The following is a 26,286-nucleotide window of genomic DNA, read 5'->3' on the forward strand; positions in this document are numbered from 1 at the left end:
TTATTAACTGCAGAATTCCTAGCCTCCGACCTGCTCTTGAGGCCACAGTATTTATATGGCTTGTCCAGTTAAGTTTCTAGTCAATGGCAACCATCAGCGTGTTGATAGTGGGGGATTCAGCAATGGCAATGCTATCGAATGTCAAGGGAAGATGGTTTAGATTCTGTCTTATTTGCAATGGTACTTGATGGCTCAAATGTCATTTACCACTTATCGGCATGAGCTTGAATATGGCGTGAATTGAATTGCTGAAGACTGATATCTATAAAGTTGGGCTCCTCAAGATGAGGCCGAGATTGATGTGAAACAAAGATCAAAACTCACTGCGGTTTCTCTTCACCAGAGGAAATAGCTTCTTTATACCCTGCACATCAAATCCTTTACTCATTTTAAACACCAATTAACTTCAACATTCTAAAGTTAAGAGAATTAAAACCAACCACGCACACCACTGCTTCAAATGTACCTGTCAGACTATGCTGATTCGGCACAGACAGACAGCATGAAAAATGAAATGAAAATCGCTTATTGTCACGAGTAGGCTTCAATGAAGTTACTGTGAAAAGCCCCTAGTCGCCACATTCCGGCGCCTGTCCGGAGAGGCTGGTACGGGAATCGAACCGTGCTGCTGGCCTGCTTGGTCTGCTTTAAAAGCCAGCAATTTAGCCCAGTGAGCTAAACCAGCCCCTTTGAATACCCGCACAACATTCTCCAATAAAGAACCTATGCAGGCTGCACAGGCCCCAGGGAGAAGCTTGAAGTGGCCAACACATGCAGGTTTTTTCCATCAATACATATTTCTGAAACCTGAACTGATGTCATATTCAATTTTTTCTACGTATTATGTGTAGCAACGTAAATCTGTGCTAAAATCTCATGAAAAAGTATTTAACCTGAATTATATGAGTACAATTTAAAATTCAAATGCATTATTAATGCATACCTTCTCTGGCTTACTTAGATTAAAGATCTTTAGAATAGTCTATAAGGCAATGCCCATTACTATAGTCTATTAATGACGGAACCAACTCTGTTAGATACAAAGAACTTCTCATTGTAATTGACTCCGTTTGCAGCTCCAGTAATTGATTTCATTTGTGGCAGCACTCAAAAATATTTATTAATTGGTGGGTATAAAATCTGAAATCAGGATTTTAAAAAAAAAAATTATATAAATTTAGAGTACCCAATTCATTTTTTCCAATTAAGGGGCAATTTAACGTGGCCAACCCACCTAGCCTGCACATCTTTGGGTTGTGGGGGCAAGACGCACACAAACACGGGGAAAATGTGCAAACTCCACATGGACAGCGACCCAGAGCCAGGATCGAACCTGAAACCTCGGCGCCGTGAGGCAGCAGGGCTAACCCACTGTGCCACCGTGCTGCCCTTGATGAGCATTGATGGTGTCTGGCTCAGAGTTTGGGTATTTTTGTACATAAACGATTTGGAGGAAAATGTAGCCGGTCTGATTAGAAAGTTCGCGGATGACACCAAGGTTGGTGGAGTGGCAGATAGTGTTAAGAATTGTCAGAAGATACAGCAGGAACTGTGTAGGTTGGAGAATTGGGCAGAGAAATGGCAAATGGAGTTTAACCTGGACAAATGTAAGGTAAAGCATTTTGGTAGGTCTAACATAGAGGGGAAATATACTGTAAATGGCAAAACTCTTAGGAATATAGAAAATCAGAGAGATCTGGGCGTGCAGGTCCACAGATCTTTAAAGGTGGCAACACAAGTGGACAAGGTAGTCAAGAAAGCATACGGAATGCTTGCATTCATTGGATGTGGCATTGAGTTTAAAAGCTGGCAAGTCATGCTGCAGTTGTATAGAATCTCAGTGAGGCTGCACTTGGAATATTGCGCGCAATTTTGGTCACCAGACTATTAGAAGGATGTGGAGGTTTTGGAGAGGGTGCAGAGGAAGTTTACCGAGATGTTGCCTGGTCTGGAGGGCATTAGATATGTGGAGAGGCTGAATAGACATGGACTGTTTTCATTAGAAAGACGGAGGTTGAGGGGTGACCTGATAGGGGTCTACAAAATTATGAGGGGCATGGACAGAGTGATGGGTAGGCACTCTTTCCCAGGGTGGAGGGGTTAGTCACCGGGGGACATAGATTTAAGGTCCACGGGCAAAGTTTAGAGGACATGTGCGAGGCAGGTTTTTCACGCAAAGGGTGGTGATTGTCTGGAACACGTTGTCGGGGGGGTTGTAGAAGCAGATACATTAACGGCTTTCAAAGGGCATCTTGACAAACACATGGATAGGATGGGTATAGAGGGATGCGGCACAAGGAAGTGCTGAGGGTTTTGGCAAAGGTTGGTATCATGATCGGTACAGGCTTGGAGGGGCGAAGGACCTGTTCCACTGCTGTATTGTTATTTGTTCTATTGTGTGCAGTTTTGGTCTCCTAGTTTGAGAAAGGACATTGTTGCTATTGAGGGTGTCCAGCAAAGGGTCACCAGACAAATTCCCTGGATGGCAGGATTGACATATGAAGAAAGACTGGATCGACTGGGCTTGTACTCACTGGAGTTTCGAAGAATGAGCGGGCATCTCATAGAAACACATAAAATCCTGATGGGACTGGACAGGCTAGATGCGGGAAGAATTGTTCCCAATGCTGGGGCCATCCAGAACTAGGGGTCACCGCATAAGGGATAAGCCATTTAGGACTGAGATGAGGAAGAACTTTTTCTCTCAGCAAGTTATGAACTTGTGGAATTCTCTACCACAGAAAGCTGTTGGGGCCAGTTTGTTGGATATATTCAAGAGTGAGCTGGACATGGCCCTTGTGGATAAAGAGATTAAGGGGTATGGAGAGAAAGTGGGATGGGATACTGAACTTGCATGATCATATTGAATGGTGGTGCAGGCTCGAAGGGCCGAATGGCCTAGTCCTGCACCTATTTTCTATGTTTCTATGTTATGGACATCCATGGCCTGTGACTGACCAAAATGGAGAGAAGGCTTATCTGACAAGGCACCAAACATATCAAGAGACTTCATCAGGGACATGCAGAGCAAAGTCAAGGCATCGAAGGGAGCTCACAATTCTCCAAATAACCCATTTATCCAATCCTTCTTGTACCACCTGCCCCATATGTGGCAGAGTCCACAGAGGTACATTGGTCCTGAGATGGCTGATACATCCAATTGAACCAGAGTGGAAGAAAGTCATCCTCAATCCCAAGGGACTATCTCAGAAGAAAAGTTATTTTGGATGAATAATCAGGACCAAGTTGACCAGCACCAACGCAGAGTAAGAGTTATTGCTTGCAGAACCCATCTCTGCTTGAGCAACAGAACTGTAGATTGCAATTGGCCACCCCCAGCACACAGTGTCCATGGGCAGGCAATAACATAGAACATAGAACAGTACAGCACAGAACAGGCCCTTCGGCCCTCAATGTTGTGCCGAGCCATGATCACCCTACTCAAATCCACGTATCCACCCTATACCCGTAACCCAACAACCCCCCCTTACCTTACTTTTATTAGGACACTATGGGCAATTTAGCATGGCCAATCCACCTAACCCGCACATCTTTGGACTGTGGGAGGAAACCGGAGCACCCGGAGGAAACCCACGCACACAGGGGGAGGGCGTGCAGACTCCGCACAGACAGTGACCCAGCCGGGAATCGAACCTGGGACCCTGGAGCTGTGAAGCATTTATGCTAACCACCATGCTACCCTGCTGCCCCAATAAGCTTCCCCAACATGTCTGAACACCAGTACCTCAGGAGTCTCACTCTCAAATCAGATGTAGAGGACATTTGCAACCTGGCAGAACAAGATCTGCTACTAAGTAGATCTGGTGGCCATACTTTACCAATCGTTATTAAAGGCACCACCACCCTCATCTCCCTGGCCTTCGGACCATTCCAGGGCTCTTCCAAGAGATATTCCCAAGCCCAATAGGCTGCCCACAAATGCTGACGGGTGATTGATTTGTCAGGGGCATCAATTATGTCAACTTTTCCAGCAATCATGGCAGTCAGAATGAGCAACCGCTTGGGGGTTGTGGCTCTGGCTGCTCTTATAGTTCCCAGGCAGCAGCAATGGTTAATCTTCTGGGGAGCACACTGCAGGTATCTGAAGTTTCTTCCTTCCAGCTCAGCTCCCACCTGCATCACTCATGCCAGAAGTAAACATTGACTTAAGTATCACCTCACTAACAATCCAATAACACAAACAGCAGGAAATATTTTGCAGGTTAAGGGGATTATGTTGTGCTGTACGTGCACCTGAAATAGGTTTAATTTAGGTATTTACCAAATTAAACTGAATAATAGTAATAATAATAATCTTTATTGGTGCAAGTAGGTTTACATTAACACTGCAATGAAGTTACTGTGAAAATCCCGTAGTCGCCACAGTCCGGTGCCTGTTCAGGTACACTGAGGGTGAATTCAGAATGTCCAAATTACCTAACAGCACGTCCTTCGGGAATTATGGGAGGAAACCGGAGCACCCGGAGGAAACCCACGCAGACACAGGGAGAACGTGCATACTCCGCACAGACAGTGACCCAATCCGGGAACCGAACCTGGGATCCTGGCATTGTGAAGCAACAGTGCTAACCAGTGAATTTACTCCCTTCCAGTTCATCTGAGTTATCACTAACTCTGCTCTCCTCCTAAATAACTACATTGATCAGCTATTTTAATGCATAGAATAAACCTCATCTGATCAGACTAGTCATTTCCTGTACCTGTGCCCAATTATAAATAGATTGTTTTTGTCACTGTCTCCATTGAGTCTTGATGATCTTGCATCAGCTTGTATTGGCAACTTTGCATTAATTCAGTGGTATTAATTTTTCATCTGGATTGGCTATTTATTCATACATAAATGTATATTCTACTGTTGAAAGATCTTCTCAAGTCTGTCAAAGCTGCTGCCCTCTGCAACAAAACTCTGGCTGTCAGTTATTTGCGTGTGGCTGCAGTCATTCTGCTGCTTTAATCCATTACATTTGATTTGCTTGATAAAATAAACAGTTTATTTATTCCAATACAAATGTATAAGTGATGAATGCAGCACAAAGTTGGAATTGATTAGGTTCTCTTATTATTGCAGTCTCCTGGCAGGAGATGGAGGGAATCGACGCACTGCCAATGTCATTGCCAGTGGATTTACAGATTTGTTCATTTTGAACAAAAAGACGCTGAATGAAATTCTGGTGAATTATCCAGATTTCCAAAAGATCCTTAAAAAGAAGGCCGAGTAAGTAAAGAATCCTTCAAATAAGATGATAAATATGTTAATGCAGAAATATATAACTGGAAAAATAAAACACCACTTACATATCTAGATCTAGGATCCTCACTGTTCCCATGTTTGGCGAGATTACCCCTTCATAGTCATGGATAACACAGGTCACTTTTCCACATCCCTCTTTCATTGCAAATAAATATGTATTTGTAAATCTAAAACACATAAGAAATCATCCATTTTATTTTAATTTATGGCCAAATCACAAGCCGTGCTTTAGACAACAGATACACAAGCTACATGTGACCTATTGACTTGTCTTGCTTGTCACTGCCATCCTAACTATTCTACCTTGCGTAGGTCATTTACGTTGTTATACTTGAGCCTTATTCATAAATAAGCATGGTCCAAGGTGTAGAAAATCAAAATTTCTTTCATGTGACAAGGTGTGCATCTTTAAGACAACTACCCGATAATCATGCATCTCCTCAAAAGTTCATCTGCCTTTATTTCTGTGCTTCTTTGGTAACTTTTTAGTCACCATTTGCATACCACCTCTTCACACCACCTGCATCTAATTCCATGGGCGGGATTTCCCAGCCATCCCCGTCAATGGAATCTTCCAGCCTGTGGGCTCCCCGGCGATAGAGGGCGTGACCAATGGGAAACCACATCGACTGCGGCTGGATGCTGGTCAATGGCGGGTTGTCTCCACCACCAGAGAACACACGGGGGGCAGTGGGGGACGGGGAAGGGCGAGGTGGAATCCCATGTAATTTGCAGTGTTATGAATTTAAGGCTCCGACAACAGCTTGGAGATCAATTGAAGTCCCTGCTGTTCAATGCCAGCAAAATAAAAGACAAACGTTTCAGTTCCACCCTGCACATGCAGTGCCTGCATGTCAAAAAAATAATTTCCATCGTTATCTAATTAGGTTAATTACAATGGTGCACAACTACTGTGATCAATTTCATCCCAAGTTTCACTTTCACTTCCTTCTTCCTTTCCGCTGATACCTTAGAATCTCCCTCACTGTTGCTAAAATTATAATGAATGCCTTTATTATTACATATTTTTAGTTCAACAAGTTCTAAGGAATGAAATGCAGCAACAAGCTCATATAAGGGCAGAGAAACAGTTAGGAAAAGTGACTATAACATCATTGGGATCAACTTAAAACAGAAAAGCAGAAGGACAGATGAAGTTACTTTAAAGAAAAAAAGGAAATTTCAAAGTGATAAAAAGAGAACAAGCCCAGAAATAATGGGAATATTTGTTGCAATAAATAATAGAGTTCTTAGATGTGTAAAATTAAGCTTCTTTCTTTTGATGGCTCATCCATAACAAAGGGATATTTGAATTTTACAATTGGCTGTGATTATTCATCTGTACTTTGGTTTCAGCACAGTCTGAAGCTAAATGCTGCAAGCTATCTCCCTGGCCTTGCACTCAGCACTGGAACACCTAGATAACAAAGACACCTATGTCAGACCCCTATTTATTGACGACAGCTCAGCCTTCAACACCATTATTCCTACGAACCCCATCTCCAAACTCCATGGCCTGAGCCTCGGCTCCTCCCTCTGCGACTGGATCCTGAACTTCCCAACCCACAGACCACAATCAGTAAGGACAGGCAACAACACCTCCTCCATGATCATCCTCAACACCGGTGACCCACAAGGCTGTGACATCAGCCCCCTACTATACTCCTTATACACCTTTGACTGCGTGGCTAAATGCCCCTCCAACTCAATTGTCAAATTTGCTGATGACACCACCGTAGTGGGTCTGATTTCAAACAATGACGAGACAGAGTACAGGAATGAGATAGAGAATCTGGTGAACTGGTGCGACGACAATAATCTCTCCCTCAATGTCAACAAAATGAAGGAGATTGTCATCGACTTCAGGAAGCGTAGAGGAGAACATATCCCTTTCTATATTACTTGGAACGAAGTAGAAAGGGTCGAGAGCTTCAAGATTTTAGGTGTCCAGATTATCAACAACCTGTCCTAGTCCCCCATGCCGACACTATACTGAAGAAAGCCCACCAACGACTCTACTTTCTCAGAAGTCTAAGGAAATTTGGCATGTCAGCTACAACTCTCACCAATTTTTACAGATGTACCATCGAAAGCATTCTTTAGAATTGTATCACAGCTTGGTATGGTTCCTGCTCTGCCCAAGACCGCAGGAAACTACAAAAGGTTGTGAAGGTAGCCCAGTCCATCACGCAAACCAGCCTCCCATCCATTGACTCTATCTATAATTCCCGCTGCCTCAGAAAGGGAGCCAGCATAATTAAGGACCCCACCCACCTCGGACATCCTCTCTTCCACCTTCTTCTGTCAGGAGAAAGATACAAAAGTCTGAGGTCACGTACCAACCAACTTAAGAACAGTTTCTTCCCTGCTGCCATCAGACTTTGGAATGGACCTACCTCGTATTAAGTTGATCTTTTCTATACACCCTAGCTATGACTGTAACATCACATTCTGTAGTCTCTCCTTCATTCCCTATGTACGGTATGCGTTGTCTGCATAGCGTGCAAGAAACAATACTTTTCATTGTATACTAATACATGTGACAGTAATAAATCAAATCAAATCAAATGATATGCAACAGCCATCTTAAACAAATTTTGTTGTCCACTTTTTAAAAATTTGCTTTAAAATTAGTCATATCTCCATAGCTATGCTTGGCCCTGTTGGAGGGAAGAAAAACCCCAAAGTCTGTTATCAACCGCGTGGTGTTGGTAAAACTTTGTTTAAATCGGAAAAACTGTGTGCACACAGGAGAGACAGACCCCGCGATCACCCTGCAACTCGCAAAAGTCAGCTCTGATCATAGTCAGAATTACACGCATATATATTTCAAGTTCTTCGGAGTCACAAGCAGGTATTGACGTCACTGAATCATTCGGAACAATACAAAATGATCAGTATGCATATTTTCTGGTCCCCTTGATGGGAAAACAATTAAAGAATACAATGGGCGCGATTCTCCGCTCCCACGCAGCATCAGGAAGGCCGTCGTGAACTCGGCCGAGTTTCACGACAGCGTCGGAGGCCGCTCCTCGCACCCTATTCACCCCCCCCCAGGGGGCTAGGAGCGGCGTTGTGAGAAACTCGGCCGCCGAGCCTTGACGCTCGCGTCAAAGCGGCTCCAACCCGCGCATGTACGGTTGCCGTCTTCCCCTCTGCTGCCCCGCAAGACGTGGATAGAGTGCGTCTCTTGGAGACGCCGGCCCGACGATCGGTGGGCACCGATCGTGGGCCAGTCCCCTCCCGAGCACGGCCGTGGTGCTCAATCCCCTCCTTGCCCCCCACAGCCACAGGCCCCAAACTTACCTTCCGTGCTATGTTCACGCCGGCAGCGACCAGGTGTGGTTGCCACTGGCATGAACAGGTCGGGAACGTCAGGCCGCTCGGCCCATCCGGGCCAGAGAATCGCCGGTCGCCGTGAATCGGGAGAATCGTGGGGGGTGCCAGGGTGCCGTGTCGTAATTCGCCTGGCCCTCCCGCGATTCTCCTGCCCGGTGTGGGGAGCGGAGAATCGCGCCCAATGTTTCCGTACAATCTCATGGTTTTGTGCTTATAGTGTGCAGGAATTGCCGCAAGCTTCCCGACGCTCAGCCCAGCGAGGCCGGCCACGCTATTCAACGTTAATTGGTCCACTTAGCAAGGCCTCACGGGCTTCGCATTGCAAATGAAGGCTCGCCAGCTGATTCGCCGGCACTGCGCAAGCCAGCCCCAGGCTAACAAGGTCGAGCAGCACTTAAGCTGCACTTGCTCAGCCAACCCAGCCAGCTCGCAACAATGGCGCCATGGAGACCAGCCTCAACATTTGGGGATGCTGATCTGGGGAGGTTGCTAGATGCTAAGAAGGCCAGGAGGGATATCCTGTTCCTCTGAGGGTCCCGGAAGGTCAGCAATAGGGCAGCCAATGCCTCCTAGTGGTGGCAGTAGTGAGCTCAGGGCGTGTGGACTGGAGGACTGGCCTCCGGTGCAGGAAGAAGGTCAAAGACCTACACCAGGCAGCACAAGTGAGTCGATACCAGTGCCATTCTTTCCCCTCACACCCATCCCCCCCCCCCCACCCCCTCCCCCCCCCCCCACCGAGGCCTTCCCTCACTCCCATGGGAGCATCTACCCCACATTCAATCCCCCAACCCTTTGTCCACCCCTATTCAGGATAGTATCAAATTGAAAGAAACACTGTACAAATCTGCACAAACTCGTGGCAAATCAGATGATGGGCCGAATTTTGACCCAACAAAGAATGACTAAAATAAAATGAGGCAGAAAAAACAGAATTAAAGAAAGCCAGCTAGTAATATAAAAGCAGATAATGAGAGTTTCTACAAGTATTTCAATAGAATAGTACCAAAATGAGCACCGATCCTCCAGAGTGTGAATTTGGAGTATTACAAACGCAGAACTGGAAATGGCAGAGGCGTTGAATTGGTATTTTATGTATGTCCTCGCTGTGGAAGACTTCAAAAGCTTCCCAAAAATACTTGAAAATCAAGAGGTGAACAGGAAAGAGGATATTAAAACAATCACCATCACTAGGGAAAAGTTGTTTGACCTAAAGGCTAACAAGTCCCTCGGACTCATTGGTCTGCTTCCTGGCATCTTAAAGAAATCGCTGTGGACATAACAGATGCATCGGTTATAGTCTTGCAAAATTCCTTGTATACTAGAAGAATCTCAGTGGCTTGGAAAATAACAACTGTAACACCTTTATTCAGAAAGGATACAGGCAGAAAACAGGAAATTGCAGGCCGATTAGCCTAACATCCGTCACAGGGAAATTACTAGAATCCATCATTGAGGACGTCATATCAGGGATACTTAAAAAATCTACATCAATTATTTGGATGAAGGGGCTGAATGTATGGTAGCTAAGTTTGCTGATGACGACCAAGATAGGTTGGAAAGTAAGGTGTCAAGGGAGGTAGAGAGACTGCACAGGGGTATACACAGGCTAAGAGAATGAGCAAAAATTTGGCAGATGGAGTATAATCTGGGAAAATGTAAACTTGTCCACTTTTGTAGGAAGAATAGAAAAATAGTAGACGATTTAACCAGGGTCTGGTTTAGCACTGTGGGCTAAACAGCTGGCTTGTAATGCAGAACAATGCCAGCAGCACGGGTTCAATTCCCCTACCGGCCTCCCCGAACAGGCGCTGGAATGTGCCGACTAGGGGCTTTTCACAGTAACTTCATTGAAGCCCACTCGTGACAATAAGCAATTATTATTATTATTAAATGGAGAGAGATTGCAGAACTGTGTGGTATTGAGAGATCTGGGTGTCCTGGTACATGAATCACAAAAATGCAGATGCAGCAAGTAATTCGAAATGAAATCACTTATTGTCACAAGCAGGCTTCAATGAAGTTCCTGTGAAAAGCCCCTAGTCGCCACAATCCGGCGCCTGTTCGGGGAGGCCGGTACAGGAATTGAACCGTGTTGCTGGCCTGCCTTGGTCTGCTTTAAAAGCCAGCTATTTAGCCCAGTGTGCTAAACCAGCCACTTTGGATTTGGAAGGCAAATGGAATGTTGCTGTTTATTGTAAGGGGAATGGAATTATAAAAGTAGGTAAGTTTTGCTGCAGGGGACAGGGCCTTGGTGAGACCATATCTGGAATACTGAATACCGTTTGGTCTCCTTTTTGAAAAAAGATACATTTGCATTAGAAGCATTTCAGAGAAAGTGCACTCGACTCAGTCCTGTGATGAGGGGCTTATTTTATGAGGAAAGGTTGGGACGATTTGTCCTTTACCCATTTGAATTTACAAGAATGAGAGGTGATCATAAGATCCTGAGCTGATTTGATAGGTTAGATATCAGGCTTATGTTTCCACTTCGGGGAGAGATGAGCCAGGGGACACAGTTTAAGAATAAGAGATATACATTTAAAAGTGAGATGAGCAGAAATTATTCTCTCAAACAGTCGTTAGTCTGTGGAAGTCTCTTCTCCAAAGAGCAGGAATGAGGTGGGTTGCAGACTGGAGGTTGCGTTCAATGCTACTTCATTTCTGGCAGTGCTCAGTATAATAGGGTAAGAAGGGCCTGACTAACACAGCTTAGAGAGGATCCCCGGCCTGAGGTGCCTGATCCAGGGAAGCCCCAGGAACAATCAATGGCTGAGGAAGTCAGATCCGTCTCAAAGAGGTGACTGGCTCAACCAATGGTCTACCGAAGGTGCATTTCCTCTTTGGAGACGAGCGAGAGACACCTGTGATCGTTAACAGATGTGGTGGCTCATATCTGTCGCAATCTGCAGGAGGATCTAACGCCGCATGGACTGGGAGAACATTGAAAATTGGGAAGGGCCAGAACGCCCCCTCATCTACTCCTCTCCAGATAAACTCTTAATACAAGGAACCCTCCTCGCCCACACAAAGCACAGGACAAATCTATTAATTTTTCTGAAAAAGGATTTGGACAGAAAGCTTGAGACGTTCTGAAATGTGAAAAGGAACTTCGGCAGAATCACCATCTTAAGACAAAGATAGAGGCAAACTGACCCACCTTTTAAAGTCCTCTTTCATTCCCTCTACTAAGCATGTCAGATTGAGCTTGTGAAGCTGGACCCAATCCCAGGCTACCTGAATCCCCAAAGAGTGAAAGCTCTTTCTAGCCAAGCGAAACGGGAGCCCACTCAAACACCCCTCCGTCCTCCGGAGCCAATCAAGAACATCTCGACCTTGGCCGTATTAAGTTTGTAACCGGAGAAGGAGCTAAATTAAAAGTTTAGGGTTGCCATCGCCTTCAAGGCCACAGGGAGCGGGTTCCCTACTCTGCCAAGGTGGATCGAGTGTTGGCTCCTGATGCACCAGGCCCTTGAACTTGCCCAGTTGCCCCCTCACCTCCTGGTACTGGGTTCTCCCTAAGTGTGGCTATTCGTTCCTACTGGGGTCTGTGCTCCTCCAGTGCTTTGATGAGCATAATTGCCAGCTTCCCTGGCTTCATCCAATATCTATCTGACAGCTGCGAGAGACAGACAGAGAGAGACAGTCAGGTTGGTGTCCAGCCAGTTACCTTCAAACGATCCCCTCACCCTTTGTCCTCGGTCCCGGAAGCAGCCATTCCTAGTCCTTATCTGGCAGCTAACGCTCCCTCACATGTCTGGTATTCTTCCCACTTCATCACTGGACCGGCTCAATCTATGCCCTCACCCCTTCAAATTTGCTGGTGGCCTCCTGTCTGGTTATCCTCTCCCTTAATATAGACATCACGGCGGTTCTGACAGGCTGTTTCAATGGTCGCTCATTCCACATGATCAGTGTCAACTGGATGCTTATATATATCTAGAGGGCTAACACATCCTCTATGGCAGGCGCTGGGGTTCGGCAATTAAGCTTCTCTCTCAATCCCCTGCACCCAACCTTTTATCCTTGAAACTTTAGTTTTCATCCACATCCTTGACTTGAGAATATGGACAGCTGACATAACTCATGATGGCCAATTAATTTGATGAGCATGAGTCTCAGGAATGTTAGAGGGCACAATTATATTCTGCATCAGGAATAGGCAAGGCTAATAGGCACCATTCTTCCTCCGGCTGCGTCATCCTGAGATCTCATTACTGTCAGGCCTTTACACTTGTTACATCTTTTGAGTTTACTGCACAGAGAAAAGGTGCCACACTTTGGATTCTTACAAACATGATGAGAGGTTTCATTAGGGATGTTGCTCGGACAATCTAAGATGGAGAACTGAAGTCTGTGCGAAATCTCATTGATGATGTCACAGGTCAATTGACGCTTCACCAGCAAGGATGTATTCTCTGATACATAACACCCATCCCCCTTTACTTGTTTAGTATAATGACATCGACTTAACATTTAAACAACAGACCCACATATGCATTATTTCTGTACACATATATACAACTCAATAAGACTCAAGTGGACATCTATTCCTTTTGGGTTAAATGTGGAGTTCTGGAACCTGGCTACTCGAGACCTTGGAAGTATCCTCTGTTCCTTCATTAGGTGATACTTCCTGGGAAGAAATTCCAGTGTCCATTTCTATAAGTATTAGGAATTCCTCAAACAGAATCTAAACTTGTCTCTGTTCTAAAGTGTTGTTGTCCAAATTTTCCACGGGAAATACTTGTTGAGAAGTTTCAGCAGTTTCACGTTGTGAAGCTAGTAGTTGATCAGTATGACGCTACCAAACTCTTTCTTCATCCATCTGTACGGTGTATAATATTGAACCTCTTTGTTAGCATTACAGCAGGTATCCATCTGTCATTGATGTAGCTTCTGACTAACACTCACTCTCCCTGATTGAATACTTTTTAGAGCTTTATTCCCTCCTAGAAATTTGTGTTGTCATTTGACAATCTCAAGTATCAGGTGGTATTAACAAATCGCACTATGTTCTCAGTTTCCTTTTGAACAGCAGCATTGCTGGTGAACTCTTTATTGTTGCATATATCGTGTTCCATTAAGACATTAAGAATTTGTTCACGAAATGTCCCTTGGTAATTCAAAGCCTTGGTGGAATGTTTCAATGATTCAATGAAATGTTTGACCAACCCATTAGTGCAGTTGGTATGGAATTGACTTAATTTGCTGTATATAGTCTCCTTTCAAGTAGTCTTTGAGCTTCTATGACATGAACCAAGTACCATTGTCACTTACGATCTGCTTCAGTGTTCCAAATCTTGCAACTAATTTGTCCATCTTCTCAATGGTCTGATCTCTCATCGTGGATTTCATAATCACGGCTTCTGGCTATTTCGAGAGAGCATCTTCAATCGCCCAAGAACATGTGACCATGCATTGAACCAGCATAGTCTGTGTATTCTCTGTCATGGCTATGTCGGCCATTCCCAACATATAGTGGTTGCAGTGGTGGAGTTTTTCTTAGCTTTACGCAGGATTGACATTTCCCCACTTTCTCTTTGATTTGAGCTTCTAATCCTGGCCACCAAAAATTACTGGATACTAGTTCCTTCATCCTCACCACACCAGGATGTCCCTCATATAGTATATCAATGACTTTAGTATGCAAGCACGAAGGAATAACCATTCTGATTCCCCATAATAAAACTCCATTCTGGACATCAACTCAAGTTTTCATGTGATATGTGGCTCGATCTGGACATTTCCGCTGAACATCTGACAGCGTTCCTTTTTTTTGGACCAAGTCCATCACCTTCCGCATCACTGGATCAGTTCATGTGTATCTCTCAATTTAGGATAAAGTCGCAGGGACATTATCCATGAGTGAGAAAACAAGATGTTGTCAAAATATTAATCAGTTCATGCTTTACTTGTATCGACAATCTTGGCAAAGCATCAGCATTTGCAACTTGCTCTGACATACAACATGGGATATCATACGTGTGTGCTGACAATATCAAAGACCATGTGTGGGATTCTGCTTCGGCCGATGCCGGAAACGTGAAATGCGATTGGGCGGGGAATCGGCTTTGACGCCAAAATCATGGCCGGCACCGGTTTCCCACCAAATTGCTGTTCTCAGGTACCTCGGCAGTATCATCAATGCGTTCCACTCCTCATGTACAGTAAACACAACTGACATATCATTAGCGACCTGGCCCAGTATTCTCCGAGACCACCATGATTCATCGTCGCCACTGGGTCAAATTCCAACGGCGAATTTCACTTGTGCTTTTAAAAATCAGGAAACGGGTGCTATGGTTGCTGAGGGACAGAGAGGGGGTACAGAAAATGTCCAACATGGCAGAAGTTTGCTGATAGTTGTGCCACTGGCTGGGGGCTTCTAACAGGGCTGGGGGAGGGGGGGGGGTAGCAGGGGGAGGCCAGGAGGTGGGCTGTGGGGCCGGGATAGACGGACACGGAAAACCATTTCCGCAGTCAGCAAGGCAGCTATGCAGCTGCGCATGCTACTGACTGCCCACTCTGAACCTATGCCCATAGGTCCATGGGTGTCACCCAGAGCACTCCCCTAGGTGCCCTCTGGCCCCAGCTGATCCATCAGTGGACGGACATGCTCTAGCGCAACCAGTGTCATCTTGTTGGCTGGGATGAGTGTGTGTGGGGATTGTAATGTGTATATGCGGCTTCCCAAGTGTCAATCACTGGACCTGGCGAATCCCGCACCGTTTCCCGTTGGGATCGATTATGTTCCACATGGCGCCAGTGCTAGCCCCTCAACAGTCGCTGAATCAGTCCAGGTATGGTGCCAGTTTTGCTGTCATGGAAGTCCACAAATCCTGCCTTGTCCTCAAGACCTCGGGCAGGATTCTCCGACCGCGCTCCCGTCAACCGGATAATCCCACCCGAGGTCAATGGACTTCTCCATTGTCTGCCTCTCTCGCGTGTTGGTCTTGCGGCGGGTGGAGCAGAAGAATGTAGCCCTTAGTGTCAGAAACGGAGAATCCAGCCGCATCTTTGAAACCTATTAGCTCCTAAAGAAGGAATACCTTTCCCTGCCCCAGATTGTCATCAAGGATCAATGGTCTGTCAAAGAAGCAAAATAACGTCCATAACCAGAATATGACGCTTAAACTTTTTCTAGCTGAGCATAATTAGTTTATGCGCTAGGAAGAGTTCTTGATGCAAATGTCATTCTTCTCCGGAAGGTATAATTTGTGAGACAACTATGCCAACCCCACAGCAATGCATTGTAAGCAAGTTGTAACTTCAACTTGCGATTTGTAATGAGCCAACAGCACGGAATGCTGCAATGCATCATTTACCTTATTGTATGCATTTTCACCTTCTTCTGACCAATGCCATACCTGTATGGCACATAAAAACTGTACAAGGGCTGCAATCATGTTGCTAAGTTCTGCACCAATTTACCATAATAATTGATCAATCCTAAAAGTGACCTTAGTTGTGTCACATTTTGAGAACGTGGTGCTTCATCTTCTTTGATTCCTCTGTGAGCCATCATTATCAATGCTATCACCCAGGAAATTTATGGATGTTTTGAACGTGTCACACTTTTCCTTTTCAACTCAAAGAGTATGGGCTGGATTCTTGGTTGTCATGATTCTCCGTTGCACCTGAAACTCGGGAATTTCCCGATGGTGTGGGTCTCCCACAATGGGAAACCCCATTGGCCGGCTTGCGAGACAGAGAACCCCGGGGGTGTCTCGTACCAGAAATCTGGTGCAGGGGGACGGAGAATCCCGACGCATGGCTTTGTAGACACGTCAGAGTCGCTTCCACGTTCTTCAAGTCTTACTGTTCACTTGAACCAGTGATTAGAATGTCTTCAAAATAACTCTGCAGCCCATTTAGCCCACTCAGAATTTGATCCATGGACCTCTGAAAAACAGCAGGAGCTGATTTTATTCCAAAAGGAAGTCTTCTATAACGAAACATACCTTTGTGAGTCACAATGGTGTGTAGGGGCTGTGAATTTTTTAGCCACATTCATTTGTACGTACGCCTGTGAAAGATCAATTTAACTGAATTTCTTTCCTCCAGAAAGTCCAGCAAATAAATCTTCAGTTTGCAACAGTGAATCGTGATCTGCACACAATACTGGGTTAATAGTTCTTTTAAAATCCCCACATATTCTCACTGAGCCATTATGTTTCAATACAAGGGGCGAAATTCACCGAAGACTTACGTGACGCCCATTACCGGCGGGCAAAAGCGGCGCTGGTGACTCCGGCGTTGGGGCCTGCTTTTAGGCCCTAAATCTCCAGTCCCAAAAGGGCCAGCAGCGGAGTGACGCTGTACGTGTCAGTTTCAGCTGCGGCGGAAGTGGCGTGTTGGAGGGGGGAAGGGAAGGGAAGGGAAGGGGAAGGGGGAAGGGGGTAGCGGCGCTGGAGGGGGGGTAGCGGCGCTGGAGGGGGGTAGCGGCGCTGGAGGGGGGTAGCGGTGCTGGAGGGGGGTAGCGGCGCTGGAGGGGGGTAGCGGCGCTGGAGGGGGGTAGCGGCGTTGGAGGGGGGGTAGCGGTGCTGGAGGGGGGGTAGCGTCGCTGGAGGGGGGGTAGCGGCGCTGGAGGGGGGGGTAGCGGCGCTGGAGGGAGGGGGTACCGGCGCTGGAGGGGCGTAGCGGCGCTGGAGGGGGGTAGCGGCGCTGGAGGGGGGGAAGGGGGGTAGCGGCGTTGGAGGGGGGGAAGGGGGGGTAGCGGCGTTGGAGGGGGGAAGGGGGGATAGCGGCGTTGGAGGGGGGAGGGGGGGTAGCGGCGTTGGAGGGGGGAAGGGGGTAGGGGTAGGGGTGGGGGTGGTGGGGGGGTAGCGGTGTTGGAGGGGGGTAGGGGTGGGGGGGTGGGGGGTAGGGGTGGGGGGGGGTGGGGGGTAGGGGTGGGGGAGGGGGTGGGGGGTAGGGGTGGGGGAGGGGGTGGGGGGTAGGGGTAGAGGTAGGGGGTTGGGGTAGGGGGCAGCGGCGTGCAGGGGGGGGGTGACGGTGCGTTGGCCCCGGGCATCCATTGGATGGGGGCATCAGCAGATCTTCCTCAAGGCTCCCCTTCCTCCCAGTTGCCTTGTCTTTGTTTGAGAGAGAGAGAGGGAGATTGTGGGGACAGACAGAGAGAGAGAGACAGAGAGAGGGAGTCCCGTCCGTCCTCTGGCTGAGAGCAGGGCTTTGGTGAGTATATTGCAATCTGCCTAAACCGAGGAATATTGCCTGGTTAGAATGCAGAGGGAAATGCTGGGATCCCGGGGTGGGAGATGTGTCTGGATTTGTCTATTTCAGCTTCAGCCTCTGCGATTTCAGGTCAGTTTCACAACAACAGGAAAAACGCATGGAGAGAGAGGGAAAGTTTCTGGGTTCTGCCGTTATAATTCACAGCGCAGAAAGGGTTCTGCGCTGTGAATTATCAGGGCACCTTTTCTAATCCTGGGGAGAAACAACCTTTTGAAGAGTCTGAGGAAATAAGCAGGAATTTGGATTAATTCTGCCTCCCCACCCCTCTCCAACGCCACTACCCACCCCCCCGCGCACTCGATGTAGGTTACTGAACGGCGTCAACCATCATCAATGGTTGACGCCATTATAAACGTACTTTGATTTTCGCCGACGTGACCCGTGGCCACGTCGGCGGGACTTCGGCCCATCCGGGCCGGAGAATTATTTACCCTAAAAATAACATGACATCCCACCGGCGCCAGCTGTTCTCCTTGGCGGCCGGCGGGATTTGAACAACGCCGTTTTACGGCGGGTCGGATAATTCCTAACATGGCGGGAGCGGGAATAACGCCGCCGCCGGCCGATTCTCCGACCCTGCGTGGGGTCGGAGAATTTCGCCCATGAACTATTGATGTTGCCCAATCACTTGTAGTAACTGGTTCAATGACTCCTGTTTGGACTAGCCTTTCTACTTCTTCGACTTTTGGCCTGATGGTGTATAGTACGATTCTAGCTTTGAGACATTTGGGTGTGCTTTTTGGCTTGATCTTTAGTTGCACTTCAACTCCGATCATTGAGTCTAGTGAATCTTCAAACACCTTCTCGTACTTCTCAAAGTTGTAGGTTGATCTTTGAATCCATTCGTTGGTTTCCTGCTCTGCATGTGAGTTTAAGCCTTGTCAGCCATGCTCCACCAAATAAAGTAGATACATTTCCACTGACAATGTGAAGAGCCAACTTAGCCGTCTGTCCATTTGCTTCTATATTCACCATAATGCATCCTTTTAATGGTACAGCCTTGTGCATGTACGTCCTTAGGATCACATTTGACTGTTTTAAAGGCAGATGCTTCAACTTTTGATTATAAATTGTCTCAGGTGTTAATGATACAGCTATTGCCGTATCCACTTCTATCTTTAATTCATGACTCTCAAGTTTTGGAACTGCCCAGAAACATTTTTCTTTTTTATAAATTTAGAGTATCCAATTTTTTTTTCCAATTAAGGGGCAATTTAGCGTGGCCAATCCACCTAGCCTCCACATCTTTAGGTTGTGGGGGCGAAACCCACACAGACACAGGGAGAATGTGTAAACTCCACATGGACAGTGACCCAGGGCCGGGATTCGAATCTGGGCCTAGTTTCAGATTCTGAAGTTGCTTGGGTAAGTCTGCTGAATGGTCTCAAACTTCTGTCTACTAACGTATAGAGATGACTAGTCTACTTAGAGGTGCTTTCTTCTTGCACATTCTTAGTGTTGGAGAAGTTTGCTGAGCCCAGCATTCTTTGGCAATATGCCACTTTATTGCCACAGTTCTTGCACTTATTTTCTCTACTCCAGCCTTTCCCAGCTGAGTATCCAACCTGTGTACATGATGACATTTTTATACCTTGCAGCCTTGTTTCTTGTGGTATCCATTATTCACTATGAGATACAATTGGAATCTTTCCTCATGAGTTCCAAGTCTCACAGTCTTCATCAAATACATTCCTACCAATCCGGATCCTGGCTCCTCGGATCAATAATTCAAACAGCATCTTCCCTTCCAATTCTTTTGGATGTATGGCACAAGCAATCCCCTTCACCGCAATTCAACTTCAAATTTTCCTCATTGCTGACTGTGGTTTAACTTTTTCCCGAGTAGTAACCTATACAGAATCTGAAGATTTCAGAATCTCCGTTCCCTCAGCCCGTTTAGCTCTGCCATGTATGCAGTCCCTGTAGCCTAGATTCTGCCCATTGTAATTGTTCTTGCGTTTGTGTTCTGTTCTGTTTTTTCTTAAACCTTCAATATCAGCGGCTTGCTTCACCCGACACGTGAGCTGTCCCGAGAATCTTTATCCGCTCTCAATGTCATCGGCAACTGTTATGTCAACTATCTTTCTTTCAGCAATTTGTTTTTTGCCTCAATCCTTGTCGCCAGTAACTTAGCACTCATTTTTATTTCCTGACAACACAACGCTCTGAAAACATTGTGAACTACACAGCCTGCAGACTGACATGCCACGCTGAGAATATTTTAAAATAGACAGCATGCAGGCTTCAGAACAACTAACACCAGCTGTGACCCCCATCGCCCACCCTCTGGACCTGAGCAGCGCTAGCTGTCCCCTAACACATCCTGGTACAAGGTGGAGAGGGGTGCTCACCTCCTTCCTCCCTCTCTGAGGTCATGACGCCTGGTTTCCATTTTTGAAATCTGGTGGTAATTTGCGCCTACGTGATGTCACACTGGTGGGGTGGGATGATTCAACGAGGCCTGAAGATACGACTTTAAACTTATTAATGACATTATAATTGATTCAAATTCACTCAAATCAGGTTTTCGCCCTTCCTGGGTGTGAATCTGATCACATCATTGGGGAGGGCCTCGGAAGATCGCGTTCTGAAATCTCAAAGGCGCAAATCCCATTTTTGGCCTCTTGCAATATTTGCAGACTTGAGGATTTGAGCCTGCAGCTAATGGACCCGCAGAATCGTGCCCAGTGGTGCACAGCTAATGATTACAAAATATGTTACAAGGAGTATGAGTCTTTTAAATGGCTGCTTCGTCGATAAATACAAGGACTGTGTAAAGAGTTTTAAATGCTTACTTCACAACTAAATTTATTATAATGATGCATTAGGCAGAATGGTGAAGAGCTAATGTATTTGACTTCAAATATGCCCTGTTCCATCACAGATGCACTTCCATATAACATGCTGACCTGTCCATCACTCAGGCAGTTTCCATGGTAATAACCTGACCCTCTCCCCTATATGATTCATCTGAGATGTTGAATGTTATCACGTGCAAATCTGAAGCTCAGACTATTATTGGCCATTTCTTCCAGACATTCAGCAAGCCTGAGTTTGGCCTCAGGTCAATTGCTTTATTTTCCACAAGAATTATTTTGCATGTGTACTCATCTCTCATCTTTTGCTCCACTGTACTTAACTGGCCCTGAATCTAAAGCCAAGTATCAGAATTCAGCAAATTTGAAAATTGCTTTAATTATGCAGTCATAATATAGCTCTTTTGAGGACAATACTCGATCTATAATCACTTTGTATATATTTTAGTAAATTCCACAAGGAATCAATGCTTACAGTGTATGTAGACCTGTTATCAGCCATCATATCTCACATGTGTATATAAATGTATTAAAATGTCAAAGTAACAGAATCTAAACACCACACACAAATTTAGATGCTTTCCAATTACAGTAGCATAATTAAAGACCCAATTCTTCCATTATTCACTCACAGTGTGCATATGTGGCATTGCAATTCTGGCATTGCAATTCTATATATTGTCGTGTGTTTAAATGGATTATCTGTAGGATTACATTACAAAATTACATTTCAGGGCGAGGAATGGTTGTTGCAGGTGCCGGGGTTTAGATATTTCAGTAAGTTCAGGGAAGGTGGTAAGAGAGGGGGAGGGGTGGCATTGTTAGTCAAGGACAGTATTACGGTGGCTGAGAGGACATTTGATGAGGACTCGAATACTGAGGTAGTATGGGCTGAGTTAAGAAACAGGAAAGGAGAGGTCACCCTGTTAGGGCTTTTCTATAGGCCTCCGAAAAGTTCCAGAGATGTAGAGGAAAGGATTGCAAAGATGATTCTGGACAGGAGCGAAAATAACAGGGTAGTTGTTATGGGGGACTTTAACTTTCCAAATATTGACTGGAAACACTGTAGTTCGAGTACTTTAGATGGATCCGTTTTTGTCCAATGTGTGCAGGAGGGTTTCCTGATGCAGTATGTAGATAGGCCAACAAAAAGCGAGGCCATATTGGATTTGGTACTGGGTAATGAACCAGGACAGGTGTTAGATTTGGAGGTAGGTGAGCATTTTGGTGATAGTGACCACAATTCGATTACGTTTACTTTAGCGATGGAAAGGGATAGGTATAAACCGCAGGGCAAGAGTTATTGCTGGGGGAAAGGCAATTATGATGCGATGAGGCAAGACTTAGGATGCATCGCCTGGAGAGGAAAACTGCAGGGGATGGACACAATGGAAATGTGGAGCATGTTCAAGGAACAGCTACTGCGTGTCCTTGATAAGTATGTACCTGTTAGGCAGGGAGGAAGTGGTCGAGTGAGGGAACCATGGGTTACTAAAGCAGTTGAATCACTTGTCAAGAGGAAGAAGGAGGCTTATGTGAAGATGAGACGTGATGGTTCAGTTGGGTCGCTTGAGAGTTACAAGTTAGCTAGGAAGGCTCTAAAGAGAGAGCTAAGAAGAGCCAAGCGAGAACATGAGAAGTCTTTGGCAGGTAGGATCAAGGATAACCCTAAAGCTTTCTATAGGTATGTCAGGAATAAAAGAATGACTAAGGTAAGAGTAGGGCCAGTCAAGGACAGTAGTGGGAAGTTGTGCGTAGAGTCCGAGGAGATAGGAGAGGTGCTAAATGAGTATTTTTCGTCAGTATTCACACAGGAAAAAGACAAAGTTGTCGAGGAGAATACTGAGATACAGGCTACTAGACTAGAAGGGCTTGAGGTTCATAAGGAGGAGGTGTTAGCGATTCAGGAAAGTGTGAAAATAGATAAGTCCCCTGGGCCAGATGGGATTTATCCTAGGATTCTCTGGGAAGCTAGGGAGGAGATTGCTGAGCCTTTAGCTTTGATCTTTAAGTCATCTTTGTCTACAGGAATAGTGCCAGAGGACTGGAGGATAGCAAATGTTGTCCCCTTGTACAAGAAGGGGAGTAGAGATAACCCCGGTAACTATAGGCCAGTGAGCCTTACTTCTGTTGTGGGAAAAGTCTTGGAAAGGTTTATAAGAGATAGGATGTATAATCATCTGCACCGGAATAATTTGATTAGAGATAGTCAACATGGTTTTGTGAAGGGTAAGTCGTGCCTCACAAACCTCATTGTGTTCTTCGAGAAGGTGACCAAACAGGTGGATGAGGGTAAAGCAGTTGATGTGGTGTATATGGATTTCAGTAAAGCGTTTGATAAGGTTCCCCACGGAACCTATTGCAGAAAATACAGAGGCATGGGATTCAGGGTGATTTAGCAGTTTGGATCAGAAATTGGCTAGCTGATAGAAGACAAAGAGTGGTGGTTGATGGGAAGTGCTCTGACTGGTGTCCAGTTACTAGTGGTGTGCCACAAGGATCTGTTTTGGGGCCGTTGCTGTTTGTCATTTTTATAAATGACCTGGAGGAGGCATAGAATGATGGGTGAGTAAATTTGCGGATGACACTAAAGTCAGTGGAGTTGTGGACAATGCAGAAGGATGTTACAAGTTACATAGGAACATAGATAAGCTGCAGAACTGGGCTGACAGGTGGCAAATGGAGTTTAATGCAGAAAAGTGTGAGGTGATTCATTTTGGAAGGAATAACAGAAAGGCAGAGTACTGGGCTAATGGCAAGATTCTTGGTAGAGTGGGCGAGCAGAGAGATCTCGGTGTCCATGTCCATAGATCCCTGAAAGTTGCCACCCAGGTTGAGAGGGTTGTTAAGAAGGCGTACGGTGTGTTAGCTTTTATTGGTAGAGGAATTGAGTTTCGGAGCCATGAGGTCATGTTGCAGTTGTACAAAACTCTGATGCAGCCGCATTTGGAGTATTGTGTGCAGTTCTGGTCGCCACATTATAGGAAGGATGTGGAAGCATTGGAAAGGGTACAGAGGAGATTTACAAGAATGTTGCCTGGTATGGAGGGATGATCATATGAGGAAAGGCTGAAGGACTTGAGGCTGTTTTCGTTAGAGAGAAGAAGGTTAAGAGGTGACTTAATTGAGGCATACAAGATGATCAGAGGATTAGATAGGGTGGACAGTGAGAGCCTTTTTCCTCGGATGGTGATGTCCAGCACGAGGGGACATAGCTTTAAATTGAGGGGAGATAGATATAGGACAGATGTCAGAGGTAGGTTCTTTACTCAGAGAGAAGTAAGGGCGTGGAATGCCCTTCCTGCAACAGTAGTGGACTCGCCAACACTAAACACATTCAAATGGTTATTGGATAGGCATATGGACGATTAGGGAATAGTGTAGAGGGACATTTGAGGGGTTTCACAGGACGGCGCAACATCGTGGGCTGAAGGGCCTGTACTGCGCTGTAATGTTCTATGTTCTAAAACAAATAGTGGACAAATGACATGATAGTAAGTATGTGTTGACAGTTGACTGCTCAACCAAAGAAAAAGTCAAATAATTGACTGCAAGATATTATTGACTTTAATAGAAGACAAATGTTCAATTTAAAAAAGACTATTGGTTGCTCGTACCGAAGAACAATAGATGAACCTTTTGAGACAATAAGCTGTTCCACTGATTTAAATGATGATTCTGCCTGGCTGGACTGTGACTAAAATGTTATGAGTAAATGTAGAGCATTATAGATTGTATAATCCACTGTACACCAGATTGATTCCAAGGATAGTGGAATGTCATATTCTCTAAATAAGCTTCACATCCAAGAAGGACCACAGCAACTCATTTGTGGTGACTTTAAAAAATGTCCCACTTGTTCTTCAGAAGGCATTATAGTAAGATCTCCATATATACTGGAATTTCATGAAAATCAAGATGTAAATGCGCACGGTAGCACAGTGGTTAGCACTGTTGCTTCACAGCGCCAGGGTCCCAGGTTCGTTACCTAGCTTGGGTCACTGTCTGTGCGGAGTCTACACCGTTCTCCCCGTGTCTGCGTGGGTTTCCTCCGGCTGCTCCGGTTTCCTCCCACAAGTCCCGAAAGACGTGCTGTTAGGTGAATTGGACATTCTGAATTCTCTCTCTGTGTACCCGAACAGACGCCGGAATGTGGTGACTAGGGGCTTTTCACAGTAACTTCATTGCAGTGAAGCCAACTCATGACAATACAGATTATTATTATAAATAAGTTTGCAGGTTTGAAATGCTACATGTTTTGCAAACAATGCTATTCATTTTTTTTTTCAGAAAATTGTTTCCTAAAGAAAAAGACAAGAAGGATGAAGTCAAAATTAACCCTTCCAAAGGCTCAATACTCCTAATCCCACACAGACCTGCTACTCCAAAACTTTTCCATATACTATTGGCTGCAATAAAAAATAGAGGATCAAGTCTTCTGAAGAGATTCAGGGAAACTGAAACCAAGGTAGTAAGAGTTCTTTGAGATTAATCTTTATTTTGATGTAGCAGTCACATTATGTACAGGAAGAAAAGTGAAAGTACAAAATTAATTAAGGATATTCGCAATGTATAAGGTGTATTTGATGCTGTTATGCAAAGACCTGGTCTTCTCCGGAGCCTCCTCGATGCTCCACCTCCACCAGGAGGAATTACCGCTGGCGAGTTTCACTTGTGATTGTAAAAATCAGGAATTAAGCGCGGGGCTGCTGAGAGAGAGAGAGAGAGCCTGAGTGGGTACGGAGAGTGTCTAACATCACCATAACATGCTGAAAGTTGTGCCGCTGACCAGGGACTTCTGGGAGGGCTGGGGAGAGCAGTGGGGCATGGCCACAGGGTCAGAATGGATAGGTACGGAATACCATTGCCGCAGCGTGCAAGGCAGATGTGCAGCTGCGCACACTGCTGACTGCCCACTGTAAACTTGGGCAGGTCATATGAATGTCCCCCCAGTTACCCTTTGGTCCCAGCCGAACCAGAAACGGGACGGGTATTCTCCAGCGCAACCAGCGCCATCTTGTTGGCTGGGATGAGTGTGTGTGGGGAGTGGAGTGCTAATATGTGGCTGCAGCTTCTCAGCGTCTCGAGTACCAATCCAGATCCCCAGCGAATCCGACACCGTTTGTCATTGGAATCACTCGTGTTCCACATGATGCCAGTGCTGGCCCATTAACCATTCAAGAAATGCTCCAGGACCGCCGCCAATTTTGCTGATGTAGACGTCCACTTATTTTGGCCCAGCGTCAACACTTTGTCTCTGAAACTCCCAGGGTCGAAACACCTCAGTAGGCAACTTATTCTCTAAACTACAGATGGGAAATTTCCCATTTAGCTTTTGCCATGACAGAAAATGTCCTGCCACAATTATACTTTACATTTTCCTTAAATTGGCACTTCATCAACAAAATTATCAGCTCCAAATGGCTAACTTTCTTTGTCCTTTTCCAACCTGGTAACTTGAAGTTTAATGTAAGCTTGTTAGGATCCCAGTTGATGACTGGAAGTTTCCAGAATGGAAGACTCCAAAGACCGTAACTTTCACTATTTTTTAATAAAACATGGAGGAACAAAGGCACAGGATCGCTAATTAGATTAACAATAAGAAAAAAAAATCATGAAAAATTG

General features: G+C 45.7%; 1 protein-coding gene across 7 annotated transcripts in view; it reads left to right on the top strand.

The window, feature by feature from the left end:
* Positions 1–26,286, top strand: part of LOC119972430 (cyclic nucleotide-gated cation channel beta-3-like) — a 226,451-nt gene that overhangs the window by 174,890 nt on the left and 25,275 nt on the right. For 6 of the 7 annotated variants that reach the window (XM_038809103.1, XM_038809108.1, XM_038809105.1 and 3 more), the window contains 2 exons: positions 5,090–5,236; positions 24,952–25,129. In XM_038809103.1, the coding sequence (XP_038665031.1) occupies positions 5,090–5,236; positions 24,952–25,129 (325 nt within the window). Of the gene's footprint in view, positions 1–5,089; positions 5,237–6,633; positions 6,761–24,951; positions 25,130–26,286 lie in introns of those variants that run through there. The other variant, XM_038809109.1, reaches the window with a different exon arrangement.

Source organism: Scyliorhinus canicula, chromosome 10, assembly GCF_902713615.1.
Source record: "Scyliorhinus canicula chromosome 10, sScyCan1.1, whole genome shotgun sequence".
NCBI classification, from domain to species: domain Eukaryota; kingdom Metazoa; phylum Chordata; class Chondrichthyes; order Carcharhiniformes; family Scyliorhinidae; genus Scyliorhinus; species Scyliorhinus canicula.